The sequence below is a fragment of the Myotis brandtii genome, unplaced genomic scaffold, assembly GCF_000412655.1.
Source record: "Myotis brandtii unplaced genomic scaffold, ASM41265v1 scaffold312, whole genome shotgun sequence".
NCBI lineage: Eukaryota > Metazoa > Chordata > Mammalia > Chiroptera > Vespertilionidae > Myotis > Myotis brandtii.
This window is the reverse complement of record NW_005361955.1, coordinates 4,708,109-4,722,004: the sequence shown is the minus strand read 5'-3', so window position 1 is coordinate 4,722,004 and position 13,896 is coordinate 4,708,109. Positions and strand designations below refer to the sequence as shown.

Genomic DNA, 13,896 nt, shown 5'->3' with positions numbered 1-13,896 from the left:
CATTTGGGTTCTTTCCACTTTTTGACTATTGTGAATAATGCTCCTGTGCACATTAATGTGCAAGTTTTTGTGTGGACATGTTTTCATTTCCCTTAGGTAGATATCTTGGGAGTGGAATTACTGAGTCATAGGGTAACTCTATGTTTAACATTTTGAGGAACTACCAGATTTTTCCAAAGTGACTGTACCATTTTACATTCCCACCATCAGTGTATGAGGGTTAGTTTCTTCACATCTTCACCAACACTTGTTATTGTCTTTTTTATTCTAGCCATTGGAGCGGGTGTGATGTGGTATGTTATTGTGGTTTGATTTGTATTTCCCTAATGACTAAGAAGTGGAGCGTCTTTCATGTGCATATTGGCCCTTTGAACATCCTCTTTGGGCCTCTAATTCTTTAGACCCTGGAGACACCAGAATTGCTCAAAGTCCGAATAGGCTTCTCATTGTGGTTTATAATATAATCCAAACTCGTCACTAGACCTGCCCAGTCTGACACAATCTGACCCCACTGACTCTGACCTCTCCTCTCATACCCTCTTGCTCAACCTGCTCCAACCACACTGGCCTCCTTGGTCCAGACTCAGGGCCTTTGCACTTGCTGTGTCCTCTGCCTAGGACAGTGATGGCGAACCTATGACACGCGTGTCAGAGGTGACATGCGAACTCATTTTTTTGGTTGATTTTTCTTTGTTAAATGGCATTTAAATATATAAAATAAATATCAAAAATATAACTCTTTGTTTTACTATGGTTGCAAATATAAAAAAATTTCTATGTGACACGGCACCAGAGTTAAGTTAGGGTTTTTCAAAATGCTGACACGCCGAGCTCAAAAGGTTCGCCATCATTGGCTTAGGACATTCTTCCACCTATGTTCTCCATGACTAGCTGTCTAGTCTGTATTAGTTTCCTCTTGCTGCTGTAACAAAGTACCATCAATTTAATGGCTTAAGAACTGCACAAATGGCCCTAACTGGTTTGGCTCAGTGGATAGAGCGTCCGCCTGCGGACTGAAAGGTCCCAGGTTCGATTCTGGTCAAGGGCATGTACCTAGGTTGCATGCACATCCCCAGTAGGGGGTGTGCAGGAGGCAGCTGGTCGATGTTTCTCTCTCATCGATGTTTCTAACTCTCTATCCCTCTCCCTTCCTCTCTGTAAAAAATCAATAAAATATATTTTCAAAAAAAAAAAAGAACTGCACAAATGCATTATGTTACAATTCTGGAGGTCAGAAGAACTAAAACCAAGGTGTTGGCAGGGCTGCATTCTTTGTGGAGGTTCTGAGGAAGAATCCATTTCCTTGCCTTTCCTAGCGAGGCTGCCTGCATCTTATGGCTCATGGCCCTTTCCTTCAAAGCCAACAGCATAGCATTGTCAGCTCTCTTTGTCTGAGCTCTGCTTCTATCATATCTTTTCTGAATCTGACACTCCTGCTTCCCTTTTAGAAGGACCCTTGTAGCTGTGTAACAAGCATGTCAAACTCAGAGGCTAACACAGGCCAAATAAGGTTTAAGTTGATGTGGGCCACAAAAAAACAAAAGCTTCAATTTTCATAGAAACGTAGGTTTATTTCGATAGAGACATGCTGAATACAAAGGGCTGAAATAATTGAGTAATCGTTAACATAAAATAATAGAACATTTGAATAAAAATTAATATTTTTCCTTGAACATTAACTTACCAGAAACTGAATAACTGCACAAATTCATAAGTGTAACACAAGTAAACCTATTTTTCTTGTTCTTCGAAAGCAAAATATTTCCTGTTGTGCACGCCAAACAAGTCAGTACAAGACTAATGACATGGCAATAGGCTGCTAAAATATACACTGCTAGTATTAGTGGAGAGAAATGGTGCGCCTGTGTGTAAGGCGCGTAAGGGAAATGAATGCAACACGATTATAGTAATCAGTCATTAATGAACGTTGTAGTTCGTTATTAATAATTATGTATAACAGGATATTGTAAAAATTAACTTATGAAATATTTATTAAGATGTTCCTTACATGCTGTTATATTGGCTGGGCCGCAAAAATATTTCTTGTGGGCTGCATGCGGCCTGTGGGCCGCGAGTTTGACATACTTGCTGTATAATTTTGTTAACCCAGGAAATTCCATAAAAAGGGGAAGAAAAAAAAGAAAGAACCCTTGTGATTACATTGGGCCCACTCAGATAATCCAAGATAACCTCATTTAAAAACCCTTAATTGCCCTGCTGGACTGGCTCAATTAGTTGATGCTTCAAAAAAATTTTCTTAAAGCAGCAGTTCTCAACCTGTGGGTCGCGACCCCTTTGGGGGTCAAATGACTCTTTCACAGGGGTCGCCTCAGACCATCGGAAAACACATATAATTACATATTGTTTTTGTGATTAATCACTATGCTTTAATTATGTTCAATTTCTAACAATGAAAATACATTCTGCATATCAGATATTTACATTACGATTCATAGCAGTAGCAAAATTACAGTTATGAAGTAACAATGAAAATAATTTTATGGTTGGGGGTCACCACAACATGAGGAACTGTATTAAAGGGTCGTGGCATTAGGAAGTTTGAGAACCATTGCTTTAAAACCTCACCTGAGGATATGTCTTGTTTTTTGTTTGTTTATTTGTTTGTTTTTATTGATTTCAGAAAGGAAGGGAGAGGGGGAGAGAGATAGAAACATCAATGATGAGAGAGAATCATTGATTGGCTGTCTCTTGTATGCCTCCTACTGGGAATCAAGCCCGCAAGCTGGGCATATGCCCTTGACCGAATTGAACCCGAGACCCTTCAGTCTGTAGGCCCATGCTCTATTCACTGAGCCAAACAGGCAAGGGCTGTTTTTATTGAATTTGGAGAGGAAAAGAGAGAGAGGGGAAGAGAGAAACGTGGATTGGTTGCCTCCTGCATGTGCCCTGACTGGGATCAAACCACAACCTAGGTACATGCCCTGACCGGGAATCAAACCTGCAACCTTTTGGTGCACGGGGGACAATGCTCCAACCAACTGAGCCACCCAGCCAGGGCTGCAAATCATTTTAGAAAAGATAGTCTCTTAGGGCTGATTGTGGTCCGGGCTGATTGTGGTCCTGGTGGACAGGGGTAGGAAGATCCTTAAAGTGACTCAAAATCACACAGCCACAAATATGCTGCTTTTTGAATTTGACAGTTCTTGGCAGATAACGTTTGCCTCTTGTTCATTTCCCTATTATTGCAGCTGCATCCATGTTTGCCCTTGGGGAAAAAACAGGCTTCTTACAACTTCACGCACCCCAGGTGTATTTTGAGGGACCCAGGGACAGGGTTCCTTTGTTGGACCGCTCTCCATCTCGCTCACTCATGCAGGTGCCAGCCTTTGTGCACAGCCCTGCTTTGTCCCTGCCCAGCTGTGTGACTTCAGGCAAGTGACTGCCTCGCTTTAAACCTTTCGTTTTCTCAGCTGTAAAATGGGATGGAGTTGCTGCTTAGGGGACACGATGGTGGGGAAGGTCCTTAGCACTTTCCCCTTCTCTCAAGCAGACAAGAGGCATTTGACCCCAGGGTGGGTCATTTCAGGAGGCTGTGCCCGCTCCAGAGGGATTTGAAGAAGGGCAAGCTTTTCTACCATATCAGGTGAACTCCAGCAGGATTCAGGAACTCAGACCTGGAGGGATAGTCTCCACAGGGTGTTAACCAGCGGGGCTAAAAACATAGAGTGTGGATGGTTTAACAATTACAGCTAACATTCATAGCTCATTTACCATGTGCTGACCAGTATTCCAAGTGCTTCTAGATTTAAAATTAATCTAATCCTCTCAACAGTCTCTGAGGCAGGCACGCTTGTTATCCTCATTAGCAGATGAGGAAACTGAGGCACAGGGAGAGGTGAAGGGCCTTCCCCAAGCACACAGCAAGTAAGTAGCAGAGACAGGATTTGAACCCAGACCTCTGAATCCAAAATCTGGGCCTGAACCATCAGTGTACTGTCCTGCTGACATAAGCATGTATTTTCATATTTATAGAAAAATCTGGAAGTTTAGCAGCAAAAAGTATAAGCAGTGCTTTTCTTGGGATCTTCCAAGTGGGATGTCATGGGAACTTTGAGATTTTCTTCCATTTTCCAAATGTTCTATTACCTGTGTATGTGGAGAAAAGAGGTGTGGATGTAACAGGGCCCTCGGCAGTGCCTTATCCCCCCAAGATCCCTATCTTGTTTGAACCCTGTTTTAATGGTATAGTTAGATGCTGCTAGGTCAATACCTTAAGATACATCACTTTTGCCCTAGCCGGTTTGGCTCAGTGGATAAAGCGTCAGCCTGCAGACTGAAGGGTCCCAGGTTCGATTCCGTTCAAGGGCATATGCCCAGGTTGCAGGCTCAATCCCCAGTAGGGGGCCTGCAGGAGGCAGCCAATCAATGATTCTCTCTCTTCATTGATGTTTCTGTCTCTCCCTCTCCCTTCCCTCTCTGAAATCAATAAAAATATATTTTTAAAAAAGATACAGCCTGGCTGGCATGGCTTTGTGGTTGAGCATCAACCTATGAATCAGGAGGTCACGGTTCTATTCCTGGTCAGGGCACATGCTTGGGTTGCCAGCTCCATCCCCAGTAGGGGGTGTGCAGGAGGCAGCCAATCAATGATTCTCTTATCGTTGATGTTTCTATTCCTCTCTCACTCTCCTTTCCTCTCTGAAATCAATAAAAAATATAAAAACACAAAAAACAAAAACATCTCTTTCATGGAGCTAAGATGTCCAAACTACAAGGCACCTTAGAGCTTAATTCCTATTTCTCCTGCATTGCCTATGAGGAAATGCAACCCACAGAGACTAAGAACATGGCTGAGAGTTCACACAGCCGCAGAGCTCCGGGGCAGCCTTGTGGTTCTGTTTTCTCATGAAATCATGCTGCCTCCGGAGTGGGAGGAGTCACAGTCGCTTCCCTCTGCTCTTTTCTCTCTGAGGCTGGAAGCAGCACCTGACCCTGCTGACATCACATCCTATTGTCCTGGAGTCTGGCCTGGGGTTTCCAGTGACTAAAGTTGCAACTCGGGGAACTTTCCATCCGAGCAGGGCCCTTTCCTGGAGGCTTTCTCCCTGCAGGAAGCTGTCACAACCTTCCCCATTCCTTCAGAGCAGAGGGGATTGTGCAATATGGCTCGGAGGTCTAACGTGGATTCCGTGGAATCCGTGGAATCCGTGGCTGTTAGATTCAGGTCCAAACCCCAAGCCCAGCGTTCGAGGCCCTTAGCTATGTTTTCCTGGCCTTCATCTCTTGTCTCCCTTTCCTCACTCAGTCCAGTTATGTTTGTATTTTTCAAACAGAGAAGTGCCATGGGCTTCTGGTTTACTCACCACAGGATCCCCAGAGCTTGCTGCGGACCCGGAGCACAGTAGTGCTCAATCATTTTTTTGTTGAATGAATGAATGACTTGAGGTTCACAGAGATTCTTGCTCTGTGATTTCTGAAACCCTAGAGCTAAAGCGTGATTATTTTATTTCTAGTTAACTAAAATGCCTTTCTCACTTCCGTAAACTCAGTGGAATACTTTGTGACCATTCAAAAAGCCATTTATGAAGAGCTTTAACAACTGGGAAAATGCTTATGGTGTAAAGTTAAACAAGAACAAGCTGCAAAATCTTACAGTCTTACAGAACCACACCTGTGTGTGTGTGTGTGTGTGTGTGTGTGTGTGTGTGTGTGTGTAGGGGGGAACGGGGGTTAGTTAGAAGAGAAAGTACCCTAATAGGATGCTATGTAACTTGTTTTCTTAGTTTCCCCCCATTATTTCCTACGTTTTCTTTAGTGAACAACTATCTATATTAATAGAAGCATAATATGCTAATTAGATCGGACAGCCGAATGACCTTCTGGATGTCATTCCAGACATCCTTCCAGACGAAGCCACAGCAGTGGGGGACCGAGGCAGAGGTGGTTAGGGGTGATCAGGCAGGCAAGCAGAGATGGTTAGGGGTGATCAGGCAGGCAGGCAGGTGAGCAGTTAGGAGCCAGCAGTCCCATATTGTGAGAGGGATGTCCGACTGTCGGTTTAGACCCACAGGGATCGGGCCTAAACCAGCAGTCGGACATCCCCCAAGGGGACCTGGATTGCGAGAGGGTGCAGGGCAGGCTGAGGAGACCCCCCCCCATGCACAAATTTTATGCACCGGGCCTCTAGTTAATTTTATAATAGAAAATGAAGGGATACATTCTTTTTAGTATTGTCAATGGTAGCCCCCTGCAAATTTTGTAGTGCTTCAGAGTTGGCAAAATGCTTTTGGATCCACAGGCTCTTTTGATCCTTCTAACTATTCTTTGAAGATGATGGGCCATGGTGGGCTGGCTCATTCATTCATTCATTCATTCATTCATATTTCCCCTGCCAGGGCTGGGACTTAGAGGTGAGGGTAATATTTAAGGATGCATAAGGAGACACCTAATCTTCAGATGCTGCAAGTGTTACCGGCGATATTGATGGCAAAACAGCACCAGTTATTACTGGCTAAGTTGGACCTCAGCTTCCTTCATATATATATATGAAGGAAGAGGGAGAGAGAGATAGAAATATCCATGATGAGAGCCTGCACACCCCCCATTGGGGATGGAGCCTGCAACCCAGGCATGGGCCCTGACTGGGAATCAAGCTGTGACCTTCTGGTTCATAGGTCGATGCTCAACCACTGATACCGGTTGGGCTGGACCTCGGTTCTTGAGTTCGGCAAAGAAAGAATTCAGAACCAGGAACTAAAATTAAAAGAAAAAGTTTATCTAGAAAGTTACAGAGGTAGTAGAAGTAAGCCAGCTGGGCTGCGTAGGCTCAGCAAACAAGTTACAGAAACAAAAGAAGGCCCCTGTTTGGAGCTTAGGAGAGAGAAAGGCAATGCTAACATGTAGGGGCAGAGGAAGGGAAAAAGATGGGGGAAGGAAAGGTACAGGGGTGCACTCTGGGGAGGTTTTAGGGGAGGCTCTCTAGAATATTTATCAGCTTTATGCTGATGCACCAAAATGAGCTTTATTTCCCTGACTTCTATCCTTGGATGTGGTTGGCACAAATGGCACTAATTGGATTTTCTGTTATCTATTTCCCTGAGTAGGGTGATTTAAGTTATTTACCCTCTGGTTGGGGAAAAGTGTAAACCAGGTACTTTAATGGCAGTTTCCTAGATGGCTGTAAACTGTCTCAGTTTCCCTATTCTACTTGGTCTGGCTTACTAGCCTGTCTCAAGTGCATCATCAGCCCTAAGAATGAGCCCCTCCTTAAGTTTTGCCCCCTGGTGCCCTCCCCTGCCTCATCCTAGTCCTGGCCCAGGCCCCACTCTGTGCCAGGCACTGTTCTCTGTTCTGGGGATCTAATGGTGAACAGAACACGTAGAACTCCTTCACAGGCTTCTATTCTAGAAGGGGAGATAGGCAAAGTTGTTGTCCCGCTATTACAGTGGAGGAAACAGGCTCCATGGGGGAAGTGCCTTGCTCAAAGCAAATAAGCAGCTAAAGCTCGAGGCCGCTGACCCTCACACCCAGTGGTCTTTCTCCAAAGTCTTGTGTGGTATCGACGTTGATATTTATTTATTTTTTTTAAAAAATATATATTTTATTGTTTTTTTTACAGAGATGAAGGGATAGGGTTAGAGAGTCAGAAACATCGATGAGAAAGAAACATCAATCAGCTGCCTCCTGCACACTCCCCACTGGGTATGTGCCCGCAACCAAGGTACATGCCCTTGACCAGAATCGAACCCGGGACCCTTGAGTCCGCAGGCCGACGCTCTATCCACTGAGCCAAACCGGTTAGGGTGAGACGTTGATATTTAGGTTCAAGTGTTGATGTGCTGGTCCCCATGGGTATGAAATGGAATCAGCATTATAACTTGGGCTGCCTGTGGACCCCCAGGTGATGGAGGAATTTCTGGTGTGGTAGGGGGCAGATGGGGAAAAAATTATGGACACTGACCCTCTCATGGAGGCACTGCTTTGCTAACTCTAAGCGGATCCTCTCACTCGCCTTCTAGCCTCCTATGTGATCACGGACCTGACCCAGCTGCGGAAGATCAAGTCCATGGAGCGGGTGCAGGGCGTGAGCATTACCCGGGAGCTGCTGTGGTGGTGGGGGATGCGTCAGGCCACCGTCCAACAGCTGCTGGATCTCCTGTGTCACCTGGAGCTGTACCGTGCCGCCCAGATCATCCTGAACTGTGAGTCACCGAGCAGGAGCTGCATGTACTCTCCGGCCTTTAAACCTTTGTGAATCTTTTAAAAAATTAAATGAGCTTTGTGCATTGGCAGTATCATAGCCAATGAGGTTTATCTGAGGCACGATTATTACTAATTGGAAACTTTTCCCAATTCTCCGATATGACAGTTTAAAATAGTCAGCATTAGCGATTAAAAGTTTTTGAATGGAAAAAAAAAGTTTGAATGAAAGAGTTTACCATCCAACTAAGAAATTAGTCACAGCTTATCTCTGGTCATGAGTGGAGATGGGGTCACACCCAGCCGCCTGGATCCAGAGCCTTTATTCTTAGCTTTTCTCATGGGAACATCAAAGAACGAAGTGTTTGGGTTTCCGGGAAACAGTGACATTTTGCCTGCCCCCTTCTCTTCTGCGTAGAACTTTACTCAGACCCCTGCTCTCCTGTTCCAACTGCCCCTGTCCTCTCAGGGCTGTGAGAGTCTACCTTGGCTCCCCAACCCGCTTTTTCTTCCCCTTGGCCTTGCTGATTAAAATTGCGTGAGGAAGAGAGAGTAAAGCCTGTTTGTTTCCACATCCACAAATCCCCTGGCTTTTCTTTTGTTTTGGGAGTTTGGTTGTGTTTTTACTGTTGCTTTGAGTCCTCAGGCAAGATAGTGCCACTTTCTGTACCTTTTTATTTTCCGGAGGGGAAAAAAAAAGTGCTATCAATTTCTGTTACTTTTTGGAGGTGAGTAAAGAGGGTATGTGAAAAGCATTTTAAGTTTCTGTATTCCAGTTGGTCAAAGCAGGTTTCCCTTCCCTGACTGTAGTGAAGCAGGATAGGAAGAAGCTAGGAAAAATTCTTGGCAAGTGGAATAGGGAAACTGAGACAGATAGTTACTAGTAAATAGCAATTTGCAGCCATCGAGAAAATCCGATCTTCCCTAAACCAAGCGCAGTTCAGAGTAAATGGTTTGGCCCTGGCCAGTGTAGCTCAGTTGGTTGAGCGTCCTCCCATGCACCAAAAGGCTCGATTCCCAGTAGGGGGCATGCAGGAGGCAGCCAATCAGATCTCTCTCACATTGATGTTTCTCTCCCTTTCTCTCTAAAAAATTAATTAAAAAATACTTTTTTAAAAAAGTAAATGGTTTCCACTTTTCCCCAACCAGAGGGTAAATAGCTTAAATCACCCTACTCAGGGAGATGGTAGAAATCCAATTAGTGCCATTTGCCAGCCACTGCCAAGGACAGATGAAGAGAATAAATCTCATTTTGGTACATCAGCATAAAGTTGATGAATATTCTATTGAAATCCTCCCCTAAATAACCAACCTTTATTTTATTTTTTAAATATATTTTTATTGATTTCAGAGAGAAAGAGAGAGAGATAGAAACATCAATTATGAGAGAGAATCATTGATCGTCTGCCTCTTGTATGATCCCCAGGATTGAGCCCACAACCCAGGCATGTGCCCTGACTGGGAATTGAACTGTGACCTCCTGGTTCATAGGTTGATGCTCAACCACTGGGCCACACCGGCTGGGTAACAACCAGCCTTTAAAACCCTCAAAACAAGGTCCCAGCTCACGCTCTCCCTCTCTCCCTCCCAGGAGCACACCTATGCTTCCTTCCTTTTTCCCCCACAGGCATGCACCTCCTAAACTCTAAGGGACCCCATGAGGCTTGCAACCAGGGCAGCAATGGTCAGTGGCAGTTCACCTGGGGCAAATGGAGAAGAACTTGACAGTGGGCAGCGATGAGAAGTGGGAGAGCATTACTTGTTTTATTTATACTCCCCTATCATTGGTCGGCAAACTGCGGCTCGCGAGCCACATGCGGCTCTTTGGCCCATTCAGTGTGGCTCTTCCACAAAATACCGACTTCTGCGCGTGGGCCACGAAGTTTCAGTGGCACTGAATGTGCACGCCCGCACGTGGTATTTTGTGGAAGAGCCACACTCAAGGGGCCAAAGAGCCACATGTGGCTCTCGAGCCGCAGTTTGCCGACCACGGTCCTAGGCCCTTTCTTGTTTCACTGTCCCCAGCTTCAACAAATGTCCTCTAAAGTTCACCTGGACTCCTGTTGTGAAATATTTCCTGCATGAAGTCAAGAACCCACACACTACCATCAAGGGCCAGGTCCCCTTTCCGGTAACAGTAGCATTAATTAAACCTTATTTTGCATGTACTTGTTGAAGATTGCTTATGACCTTGCTCAGCCTCTGGCATTTTGAGAACCTGACTTCTGCCTACCACTTAAAGGGCTTTGGATAGATTTGAATAAAACTGGTGTTTGGGTTCAACACATACCAAAAGTCCTGAAGTGGCTTCCTCTGGCTCCAGGTAATATTATTTGTATTTAACAGAGGCCTTCTGAAGGTTGGGCCTGAACTGAAAGGTGATGTGTGGTAAACCACACGTCGGGGTCCACACAGGCATCAAGTCTTTTGAAATGTATTGTGGGTGGTTGCTGGTCTGATTGTGCGAAGAGCTGGGTATGTAGGTCTCTCTCTGCTCCTTGATATTTCCTTGACCTTAATTGCTGAGACCATTGTTTCATTCAATTTGTCAAACATTAAGTGTCATAAGAATTAGAATAAATTAGTACAGGCTTATTACCCAGCTACCCAATCTGTCCTCCAGCAAATCTGCCTGTGTCAGCTCCTTTTCACTCTTGTAGCCACTCCTGGGTGGTCTCCTGCATTAGCATTCCAGGTTCGCCCCGAGTAGGAGTAGGTCTACCTCGGGCCAGCCTGTGGTGTGTGGGTTCTTGACTTCATGCAGGAAAGATTTGCATTTGTGAGTCCAGGTGATTTTGAGAGTACGTTTATTGAAGCTGGGGACAGTGAAACAAGGAAGGGCCTAGGACAGAAGAAACAACAGGAGACCAGGCTGGGCTGCGTTGGCTCTCTAGAAGCATTATGGGAAAGAAGTGAGCCAAAGCCAGTCTGCTGTCAGCTCACTGGAAAGTCCGAGAAAAGTGGGCCTTGGGGACAGGTTCAGGGCGTTAGCCTGGGATGAACCGCCGCTACCCATTGCTCCCCTGGTTGCAAGTCTCCTGGGGTCCCTTAGAGTTTAGGAGATGCACGCTTGTGAGGGAAGAAAAGAAGGGAAGGGAAGGGCATGGGCTGGCTCCCAGGAGGGAGGGAGTGCGCTGGGTCCTTTGTCTTGAGAGTTTTAAAGCCTGGGAATTAGGGGAGGGCTTAGGAAAGGATCTCAAAAGAATATTCATCAACTTTCCAGGTCTGTCGGTTCAGGGTTCTGGTCTCCACTGATTGGTTGACACCAGGGCAGGGGTTATTAGTTGTCACAGCTGATCTTGTTTCTTTTCTGGAGCTGAAATACAACTGAGGCCTAGATGTTATTTCTAAGGAGGAAAAGTCAGGGTGGGGGTCTAAAACCACATGTCCAGTGATATGAAGGGTCAGGGGGTCTAAACCACATGGCCAGCCGTGTGCCAGCGGAGGAAAGGCCACCCTGGGGGCAAGGTCCAGCACCAGTTTTACCCATTGCTAGGCACCGAGAGCTTTCCATTCTGGTGACCTTTTGTATCTGGCTGTAAATTTCTCGGCCAGTTTGTTTAGTTCTCTGTCACAGTTGCCCAATTCCACTTTCCAAGGAATTTCCCTAGCCTTTTTTTGTTTTGTTAAACCTTACCAGAGGATATTTTTTCCATTGCTTTTCAGAGTAGAAGGGAGGGACAGAGAAAGATGGATGTGAGAGACACACATTGACTGGTTGCCTCAACCCAGGCATGTGCCCTTGACTGGGAATCAAACCTGAGACTCGTAGGTGTGCAGGCTGCCACTCCAACCACTGAGCCACAATGGCCAAGGTTTCCTAGCTTCTTACTAACCTGCTTCAATGGGGCAGCTCAATGGTGTGGAGGACCAGGTTCTTGCTTCTTCATTGCTCTGTCGTCTTGGACATCTGGCAGCTGACTCATACTTGAGATGGCTGCCCCGTGTCCCCACAAGCACATTCCAGCCAGCAAGAAGGGTGTGTCCAGGAAGCTGCACACCTAGCTTCCCTTCACAAGTCACTGGTCAGGACCTAGTCACATGATTACACCTAGTTGCAAGGGAGGCTGGGAAATGTAATCTTTAGCTGGGAGGTTATGTGCACAACTAGAGCTTCTATTACCCTAGGAGAGGAAGTAATAAATATTGGAGGGACAGCAGTCTCCCTACAATCCTCCCCTTTGGGCCATCCAAGTGTCTTCCCTCACAGAAAACATGCAAGGGAGACAGGCCTGAAGTCCTAATCAGTTCTTTTAGCTCTGGGCCCAGGATCTGTGGGTGATTTGTAGTCTCTATCAGTGGTGGAATCTGAACAGGAAGCCAATTAAAACTCTCATCTGAAATACTTGTTAAAGTAGTTGACAAGTCCGGCAGACAGGAACTGTAAAAGGTCCCTTCTGCTGGGGGAGCAAGTCCTTTGCTTGGTCCATGTGGCAGCCCCTTGTTCTCAGGAAGCCAGTGATTCTCAAATGTGTGTCCCAGATTTCTAGTCATCATCAGCACCTGGGAACTTGTTAGAATGCAAATTCCTGAGCCTCACCTAATCTGCTGATTCAGAAATTCCAGGGTGGGGCTGGTTCTGAAGCTGATGAAGGTTTAAGAACCACTGCTCTCCCTAGCTGGTTTGGTTCAGTGGATAGAGCCTTGGCCCGAGGACTGAAGAGTTCGGGAGGCAATCAATCGATGTTATTGACCACATTGATGTTTTAATGTTTCTCTCTGTCTCTCACTCCTTTCCACTCTTTCTAAAAATCAATGGAAAAATATCCTTGGGTGAGGATTAAAAACAACAACAAAAAGAACCACTGCTCTAACTCCTGGTTCTTTACCTCCTAGCTTTGTCCTGGAGGGTTGGGGAAGGGTTAGGCATTGGGTGGGGAGGTGTGTGTGGCAGGGGAGGCTCTCCTGTTCATTATTCTCTGTGGCCTCATCTGAAGTGGGAAGTTAAGAGTCCTAATCCTAAAAGGAACTTTTCCTGACTGCCAGGCTTAGGAGGGGCCTGTGAGCCAGGCATCAGAGCCTATGTGTCATCATCTTGGAGGCTTAGGAACAGGGATGAGAGGAGAGGCCAAAGTGTCAGAGCTGTGGCTTCCGGCTAAAGACGGTTTGTCTACCATCACTGCTGAGCTCTGGAGCTAGTTAAATGCTACCAAAAGCAGGCCTAGGAGCTGAGCCTGTTGATGGTTGGGATCCTGAGATGGCTGTAGCTCTGAGGTTGGAAGCTAGAAACCAGTTGTGCCTCACCTGTGAGTTGAAACTCTCCCTCGTTCCTCCCCATAGGGAGTTAGATACACAGAGCTGGGAAGGAGACTCAGTGATGAACTAAAGAAATATTTATCAGGTGCCTGCTCTGTGCTAGGCACAGGGGACACAGCAATGAGATTACAGACAAGGTCCTAGACCTCAAGGAGCTTGCAGTCCAGTGTGGATGATGACATGGAGACTCATAACCAACTACAGTGTGAGGGCTCAAAGGAGAAGTGTAGGTAGGGTAGGCAGATAGGTAGGAGAGGGGAAGAGGGGAAGATTTGATCTCATCGAGGAGGGAGGCTTCCCCGAGGAAGTGAAACTGAAGTCTCCATTCAAAGGATGAGTGGGCCAGCGGAAGTGAGAGACCACACAGGCATTTCTAGGCAAAGGGGACAGCACCTGCAAAGGCCTGGTGGTAGGAGGGAGCGATGTTTGAGGACCCAAAGAGAGGCCATGGCGCCTCCCTTAGCTGGAGGACAATGGGAG

The 13,896-nt window shown here is 46.1% G+C and overlaps 1 protein-coding gene across 1 annotated transcript in view; it reads left to right on the top strand.

Annotated features, from left to right (window-relative positions):
- Positions 1 to 13,896, top strand: part of IRAK2 (interleukin-1 receptor-associated kinase 2) — a 59,918-nt gene that overhangs the window by 3,574 nt on the left and 42,448 nt on the right. Inside the window, exon 2 of the mRNA XM_014542752.1 lies at positions 7,980 to 8,162. Within this exon, the coding sequence (XP_014398238.1) occupies positions 7,980 to 8,162 (183 nt within the window). The remainder of the gene's footprint in view (positions 1 to 7,979; positions 8,163 to 13,896) is intronic.